The following is a 9,169-nucleotide window of genomic DNA, read 5'->3' on the forward strand; positions in this document are numbered from 1 at the left end:
TAATAAACTGATCGACAGATGATTCCATAATGAAAATAATCCTTAGTTGCAAACAGTACAAAAAGCAATTATGAAATAAGGTAAATATAAATATAATAAAGTAATGAAATGTTGTACTTTGTGAGGCCTTGTGGCAGTGATCTTCTAAAAATAGATGGTGAAACACTTCGTTATGTTAAAATAACTACAGACGTGTCAAATACATCAACGTTGACTTCTGGTTTCACATGAGGAACAATCAGGAGGATTCATCCTCTGAGGAGCATGAATGTCTCATGATTGAGGACCAGCCCACAGCCTGAGAGTCCTAACATGTAGAGCTGTTATCGGTCTCCACTCGTCCTAACATATAACCTCAGCATCTCTCTGAAACACCTCCTTCACTGCTTCTTCTCCTCCTGCAGGCGGAGATCGGTCCGGCTGCCTTGAACCTCACCGACATGTCCGTGAGTTCAAGCGGCAGCAGTCCGGCCGGCAACACCGGTAACACCGGCAAAGCTGCCGCTCCGCCCACCGGCAGCGTCTCGGCCCCTCCCGTGGCAGCTTCCCCGGGGAGTCGACGCCCCGCCTCCCCCGCCACCAAACCCCCATCCAAGGGCCCCGCCGGGCGAGCCAAGGGCCCCTGGAGGGTGGAGGACCTGGAGGGGGAGCTGGAGAGGAAGATCAAGCTGCTGGAGAAGGAGCGTCAGACCATGAGGAAGGAGACGCAGGGCCAACACCAGAAGATCAACCACGGCATCGACACCGTGAACCACCGCGTCACCGAGCTGGAGCACAGTGAGTCTGGAGGAGGAGGAGGAGAAGGTGGAGGAGGTGAAGGAGGTGAAGGAGGAGGAGGAAGGACTGAACAAATGAAGGATAAACTGATGCACTCCTGACGTGCATCAGAATGAAACTTTAATGAGCACAGTGGGTGAAGTGGGTCATCACAGCGGTAGAACAAACTGGAGATTAAAATAAGATGAGCAGAGAAACAAAGAAAATATCATATTATATAATTATATATAAAGGATCCTTATTGCATGTTGTGTAGTTTGGGTCAATAAGGTGTCAGTTGTTTTTGATATTTTAGTCTTGAGTTTTGCCGGGCTGGTTGTCGGTGAAGTTTCCTCCGACGATCACCGGAAGCTTCTTTTCTTTGGTCGAAAGAGACGGAGACACAAAGACAGAGATGTCTGAAAACAGGAGAAGTCTAGAGGACGGATCGAGAGTTCAAGAGACAGCAAAGAAAAGAAGAAGCACTTCTCTCTACTTTTAGCTCTATCATTCTCTCCCAACGTCGACATCTTCTCTGCCTCAAGAGCTGCAGAGAGGCTGATCGTTAACTGTGTGTGTGTGTGTGTGTGTGTGTGTGTGTGCGTGTGGTTACACACACTAGTTGGGACAAGAGAGAAGTGAAAATACGAGCCATTAACCAGGAGACGACCTCCAGTTCTTCAAAGCTTCATATCCTAAAGCTGCATTCTCTCTAGTGTCCACCAGGGGGCGACTCCTCTGGTTGTATAGAAGTCTATGAGAAAATGACTCTACTTCTCTCTTGATTTATTACCTCAGTAAACATTGTAAACATGAGCTTATGGTCTCAATCTCTAGTTTCAAGTCTTCTTCAATACAGCATGATGTTCATTTAGTACATTATGGTCCATTTAGAGTCAAACAGACCATAAAGCAGGGGATGCTTTAGGGCGGGGCTACACGGTGATTGACAGGTCTCTACCAGAGACGTATACGCCGTCTCTACGTCACTCCTCCTCAGTCCACATATGGTCACTTCCTGTTCACTGGTTGCATAAAAACCAAGATGGCGACGGCTTGCAATCCAAGATGCCGACGGCCAAATTGCCGAAGTGGAGGCTTCAAAACATCCACAAACCAATAAGTTACGTCACCATGATGACGTCCACTTCTTATATTCAGTCTGTGACATTTACGCGTCGTCTCCTGTCTCATCTCATCTCATTACATTACAGTCATTTAGCAGACGCTTTTATCCAAAGCGACTTACAATAAGTGTATTCAACATCGGTATTCAAGAGAACTACTAGTCACCAGAAGTCATAAGTGCATCTCCTTTTTTCAACAAGCATCTAAGAGCATAAACCAGAGCATCTCCTCCTGTCTCCTGTCTCCTCCTGTCTCCTGTCCCCTCCTGTCTCCTCCTGTCTCCTGTCCCCTCCTGTCTCCTCAGCGCTGACGGAGCCGTCGTTCCCTGACGGCTTCGTCCTCTCCTTCCCCATGAGGACCAACTACATGTACGGCCTGGCGAGGAAGGAGATCACGGAGATGTACGCCTTCACCGCCTGCGTGTGGCTGAGGGCCAAAGGAAGCGGCATCGGGACCCCGTTCTCCTACTCGGTCCCGGGACAGCCCAACGAGCTGGTTCTGCTTCAGGGGGTCCACAACCCGGCGGAGCTGCTCATCAACGACAAGGTACACGAGTTCTGTAGACGTCGCCTCTCTTCACTGTAGGGTCGTTAAGAGATTAACTCGGTGTGTTTGTGTGGGAATCAATGTCTTCTTCTGGTAAAACAAGCGGTACCCTACAGGTCATCATGATGGATGATGGATGGATGGATATATAAATGGATGGAAGGATGGATGAATAAATAGACATATAAATGGATGGATGATGGATGGATGGATTTGCTAAAAGATGAATTCGGTGTGCTTGTGTGGGAATACATGTCTTCTTCTTGAGTGTATATTTTCGTACCCTGCAGGTTTTCCTTAAAATAAGTCAAGTGAAACAACCCGTCATGGAACTCATTATGAGCTCATTATGCCGCTCCTCAGAACAGTGTACGCTGGATGTAATTCATCGATTCAAATGAGTGATGAAAAACGTTTGTTCTTCGGAAGGAACAACTGTTTTCAAAAATTCAAAATGTCACAGCTTTAATTATAGTTTGGTTCCAAATGATGGTGGATTAGAGTTTACATCAGGTTTGGTGTGTCATCCCCCTTTAAGGCTTATCTAGGGACGGGTATCGTTTGGCTTTTATTGATACTCTTATCAATGCTCTTATCGGTTATCTTTGATTGTTCTGTGAGAAATAAAGATAATTAATTAGGAAAATAATCAACTTTATTATTCTTGTATGTAAACTAATAGTCTTTCTTGAGCAGCAACACAAGAAGTTCTAAACTCTTTAAACTACATTCTCAGCAAATCAATGAGCTCAGTGATGATCCTGTTTTCGTGATCAAACTCCGTATGACATCACTACCGTCTGACATCACTACTGTATGTCATCACTAACTTATGACATCACTACCGTTACCTGACGGCTGCTCCACAAACTGATGTTCTGCTTGCTGGTCACATGTTGTGATAACTTGTGAGGGTTTTATTGTGTTTGAGACGAACCGAGTTCTACAATGTTTCCTTCTCTCTGGTCATGATGTGAGTCTCACGCTGTACTGAGAGGAGTCGGTGTGTTTTATGAACCTTTTGTAGCGCTGATAGCTCCCGTGGTAGAGAGCGGTTGGGTGTGTCCACATTGTGTCTCTTGGTAAAGATAGGTGTGTTGTGTTCTCTGACCTGTAGGTGGCGCAGCTGCCTCTGTCTCTACCACAGGACGAGTGGCAGCACATCTGTGTGAGCTGGACCCTGAGGGACGGGGTGTGGAAGGCCTACCAGGGGGGCAAGATGAAGGGCAGGGGGGAGGGGCTAGCTGCCTGGCATCCAATCAAACCAGGAGGAGTCCTCATACTGGGACAGGAACAGGTGAGGTATCAGTACACCAATGGAGGGATGGATGGATGATGGATGAATGATTGATGAATCAATGGATGAATCAATGGATGAATGATGGATGAATGATGGATGAATCAATGGTTGAATCAATGGATGATCAATGGATGAATCAATGGTTGAATCAATGGATGAATGATGGATGAATGATGGATGAATGATGGATGAATGATTGATGAATCAATGGTTGAATCAATGGATGGATCAATGGATGAATGAATGGTTGAATCAATGGATGAATGATGGATGAATGATGGGTGAATGATGGATGAATCAATGGTTGAATCAATGGATGAATGATGGATGAATGATGGATGAATGATTGATGAATCAATGGTTGAATCAATGGATGGATCAATGGATGAATCAATGGTTGAATCAATGGATGAATGATGGATGAATGATGGATGAATGATGGATGAATGATTGATGAATCAATGGTTGAATCAATGGATGGATCAATGGATGAATCAATGGTTGAATCAATGGATGAATGATGGATGAATGATGGATGAATCAATGGTTGAATCAATGGATGAATGATGGATGAATGATGGATGAATGATTGATGAATCAATGGTTGAATCAATGGATGGATCAATGGTTGAATCAATGGATGAATGATGGATGAATGATGGATGAATGATGGATGAATCAATGGATGAATCTATGGATGAATCAATGGTTGAATTAATGGATGAACGATGGATGAATCAATGGATGAATCAATGGATGAATCGATGGATGAATGATGGATGAATGATGGATGAATCAATGGATGAATCAATGGATGGATCGATGGATGGATGAATAAATGGATGGATGAATAAAGGGATGGATGATGGATGGATGATGGATATATAAATGAATAAATGGATGGATGAATAAATGGATGGATGGATGGATATATAAATGGATGGATGAATAAAGGGATGGATCAATGGATGGATATATAAATGGATGGTTGATGGATATATAAATGGATGGATGAATAAATGGATGGATCGATGGATGGATATATAAATGGATGGATGAATAAAGGGATGGATGATGGATGGATGATGGATATATAAATGAATAAATGGATGGATGAATAAATGGATGGATGGATGGATATATAAATGGATGGATGAATAAAGGGATGGATCAATGGATGGATATATAAATGGATGGATGATGGATGGATGATGGATATATAAATGGATGGATGGAAAAGGAGAGCTATTTCAAGGGAGCATCATTAGCTTCTCCACACATGAACAGACTCACACTGAGCTGCCTCTCTCTCATTAGTGAGACACCAACGTTACATAACCGTTATGAAATGTGATATTAACGCTCCTCCCTGGAGTCAGAAGAGCAGCACAGAGCTCATCCTGCAGCCCGTCGTCCTCTCATGAAGGATCAAGAGTCCAATCCTGCAAGATGCTGCAATGATGCAACAACAACATTTAATGGACATTTCTTTAGAGAAAGAGTATTTTATAAATATAATTTGAGGATGAAAGATGAATTGCTGTTGTGTGGATGTGTTGACCAGATTTTTATGGATTTAATCCGAGGACATCCCTCTCACTCTGAAGGGGGATAAACTCTTTTCATCTTATTGAAGGGGAATCATGAAATCACAATATTTCTGTGTCTGGACAGAGCTTCAGCCTTTATTCTTATTGAACCAGGACACACAACCACAGTATAGTTACCAACCTGAGCAGGGTTGTAGTTTCTCAGGATCAGAGATAGTATATTCGTTTCAGTATTCTATCAAACAACCCATAGAAGTGTGGTGTTGAATCTATAAATAACAAGATTTAATGATATTATTTAAGGGTAATTTCAAATGTTTTTCACACTCATGGAGGGAAACCAAAAAGGCCAACACGCAACACTCATAAATAAAGCAAACTGTGGGCCAAATATGTTGACTGATGTCCTTAAAGATGGTTCAGACACTCTTGTTTTCACTACATTTGTTGTGAGAAGTACTGGTTAGAGTTTACCACCTTAAATTCGATAAATGTCCTAAATGGCTGGCATGGCAATAAGGCTGATGGCACCATTTACGGCCCAGATTAAACCAAAAAGAGAAAAAAAGAAAGAAATGAAGTCAATCAGATTAAAAACGTTTTTGAGGCTCTTCAGAGATCACAACACATTCACCTGGTTCTTTGTGATGTTTATCTCACTCTTGTTGGAGGTTTGTTTCAGTTAACAACATCAGTTTGTTCATCTAAAATGTTGATTCTGGTACGAGCATCACCTTTTATCTGACTACATTTAAAACACACACTTATCTGTGTTTATCGTCCAAGCCGACTATTGACGTAAGTCACTACGAGCAGCCGCGGCGCATTCCGTTGAGAGTCACCAGTTAACACGATCACTCGTTAAACAGAAACACCGCCGACTTCTATGGTCACCGTGTTAACGTTGTATTCTCAATGCTTACGAAACATAATGCACCCTAATCTGTAGATATCTCACAAATCCATTTCGTATGTTATTCACGTAATCATTAACTGAGCAGTCTTGCTGGCCAAACTTAACTGTGACGACGCAAGCTCATTTAAAAAAGTCTGTAACATTGAGACGTGTTGCTGGACTTGCGTTGGAAAACTCGCAAAAAGAAAGTCACTTTTTGTAAGATATCTGACAAACCGCTGTCGGAGGAGACGTTGCATAGCTTGAAAAGCTGTTGCACTCCGCCATACAGACGAATTGTTAAAGACTCTATGCTTAAGGGTTAGGTTACAGTTTGGGGACAGGAGCTACAGTCCAGGAAGTCAATTTAGGCCTACGTTTCTCTTGTTGTAACTGAGAAAGGGCTAATTTATGACTGTCATACATTGAAAACATCGACATTAAAAGCTCTTTCTCTTGAATCTTCCTTCCTGCATTAAACCTTTTTTTTCCTCTTGTAGGATACACTGGGCGGGCATTTCGACGCCTCCCAGGCGCTGGTCGGGGAGCTTTCCCAGTTCAACCTGTGGGACCGGGTGTTGAAGCCGGCCGAGGTCGCCGCCCTGGCCGACTGCAGCTCCTCGGCGCTGGGCAACATCGCCCCGTGGACCGACCACGACGTGGACGTGTTCGGCGGCGCCACCAAGGAGTCCCTGGACCCGTGCCACGCCGCCCACAGATCCAACCCCTCCAGCCCAAAGCAGTGAGGCGAGACCGGTGGGCGAGGTCAGCCGAGGCTGACTGTGTTTGATTCGTGGTGTGTAATAGTGTATCACAGTGGGGTTGTACGGTGGTTTTGTTGGGGGTGATGGGAGGCTGGACGGTGGACTGGAACGTGTGACGGAGCGATTAAGAGTGTGTGTTTTGTTTGTAGTGCTGGTGTACACGCTCATGTGTTTACAGTGAGTTTAGTCACAGAATCACCTTAGTGAAGGCTGCATGGCTGGATCGACTTGAACAGGACTCTTAAGGAAGTATTCAATGACAGATCGATGGCTTAATGCACCACCCTTCTGGTTTCTGGTGGGCCAGTTCAGCAGACACAGTGATTCAGGGACACGGTTTCAATATGGAATTAACCTCATCTGAGGGTTTCTTAATTAACATGACACAAAGTTCTCATCTTGTGTCCAGTCGGTTGTGTCTAATACTAAAACTGAATTGTGAGATGCTTTCACTGGTCGTTTTTATTTCAACACTCGATGGGAAGCAGAGTGAGTTTTTCTTTGTTAGCTGTATATGATCCTTCTGAGTAATGTTAAAACTGTTAAAACAGTGGTCTTATAAATGTATATTGTGTATTCTGTATCTCTGCTGATGTTGCTCTGTGCCGGTCTGCTCATCCTCTCACACACCTCTAAGAGACAAACGATGGCCACCGTCTACCTCTCAGAGACGGACGATGGCCACCGTCCACCTCTAAGAGACAGACGGTGGTCTCCGTCCACTTCTAAGAGACAAACGATGGCCACCGTCTACCTCTAAGAGACAGACGATGGCCACCGTCCACCTCTAAGAGACAGACGGTGGTCTCCGTCCACTTCTAAGAGACAAACGATGGCCACCGTCTACCTCTAAGAGACAGACGATGGCCACCGTCCACCTCTAAGAGACAGACGATGGCCACCGTCCTACTCTAAGAGACGGACGATTCTCTCCGTCCACCCCTAAGAGACGGACGATGGCCACCGTCCACCTCTAAGAGACAAACGATTGCCACCGTCTACCTCTAAGAGACGGACGATGGTCTCCGTCCACCTCTAAGAGACGGACGATGATCTCCGTCTACCTCTCAGAGACGGACGATGGCCACCGTCCCCCTCTAAGAGACGGACGATGGTCTTCGTCCACCTCTCAGAGAGACACTTGACGTCTCTTTAAGCACCAATCAGACACTTGATTCATTGTGACGAACCAGAGTGAGTTTGGTAAAACTGTGTTGTGTCCCTGGATGTAAACCCGATGGAATGTCCGTATATTTGCATGAGCAAAGTCACATTTCCTGTCACTAAAGAAACAAACACTGAGTGAGTAAATTACAGTGTTGATGTCACCACACGGATCAGATCCTGTCAGAATGACGGGGAGGGATGAGCAGGACGTGGATTCATTCTGTGGCGGCCATTTTGAACATGTGACTGTGCAGAAAGAAAAACTACTTTTACTTTCGTTGTCTTTAGAAACTAAAAAACAAACAAGACAGTATGAATAAAACTTGGGATGCATCTATTTGTCTCAAACCCCCGATGCATATATTTCTGTGGTGATATTCCCGGTTATAAAAAACACCTGAAGCTTTGTTTACGTGGGGTTAAAGACTGGAGAAGTAGAAGGAAAGTATTCTTAGTGATCAATAAAGCATTCAATTAGTTAATTGATTTTATTCGACCTTTTAAATGATCTCTAGTCGGAGATACCTCTTGGCTGTTTAATGTAAATCTCAGTTAACAGAAATAACTTCCACATGAATGAGACATAACAGACTAAGATGTTATATTTTACCTCACTATCTGCATCTCTTCTCACAACAAGAGTTTGGATGTTTTTAAAAAAAATCTCTTGATTAAAAAGTTCAAAATGGACGTCACAGGAATAACGTTTGGGAGGAACGCCGTCAGGGTTTGATTCTAAACACGTATCCAGTCAACACTGTGGTTCAATTACAAATCCACTTGTTACCTCAAGACATCAGCCCCACATGCCATTCGTCACCCAGTTGTAAAGTGCCTGCCTGGGCTCTCATGCCCGAAATATAACAGTGAAACGTTTTTTTGTTTTCTTCTTCTTCTTCTTCTTTCTTCTTTGTCTCTGTCTCTCTCTCTCTCTTTCTGTCTGTCCGTCCGTCTTGCTTTTGGTTGTTGAAGGCTGTGACAGTGTCGCGCTCGTCCTTATTTGCATCTTCATGGATCTTCTATGATATTGTGAAATAGATGGATGAAATAAATAAATTAATTT

General features: G+C 43.9%; 1 protein-coding gene across 1 annotated transcript in view; it reads left to right on the forward strand.

Moving 5' to 3' along the window:
• The window catches only part of nptxrb (neuronal pentraxin receptor b), an 8,905-nt gene extending 1,711 nt beyond the window's left edge, over positions 1 to 7,194 (forward strand). The window contains exons 2-5 of the mRNA XM_076085317.1: positions 405 to 777; positions 2,189 to 2,430; positions 3,548 to 3,727; positions 6,676 to 7,194. Of these exons, the coding sequence (XP_075941432.1) occupies positions 405 to 777; positions 2,189 to 2,430; positions 3,548 to 3,727; positions 6,676 to 6,921 (1,041 nt within the window). The 3' untranslated portion in view covers positions 6,922 to 7,194. The remainder of the gene's footprint in view (positions 1 to 404; positions 778 to 2,188; positions 2,431 to 3,547; positions 3,728 to 6,675) is intronic.
• Positions 7,195 to 9,169: the final 1,975 nt, after the last annotated feature.

This window comes from Anarhichas minor, unplaced genomic scaffold, assembly GCF_050575085.1.
Source record: "Anarhichas minor isolate MPS153535 unplaced genomic scaffold, ASM5057508v1 ptg000149l, whole genome shotgun sequence".
In the NCBI taxonomy this organism is placed as follows: Eukaryota; Metazoa; Chordata; class Actinopteri; order Perciformes; family Anarhichadidae; genus Anarhichas; species Anarhichas minor.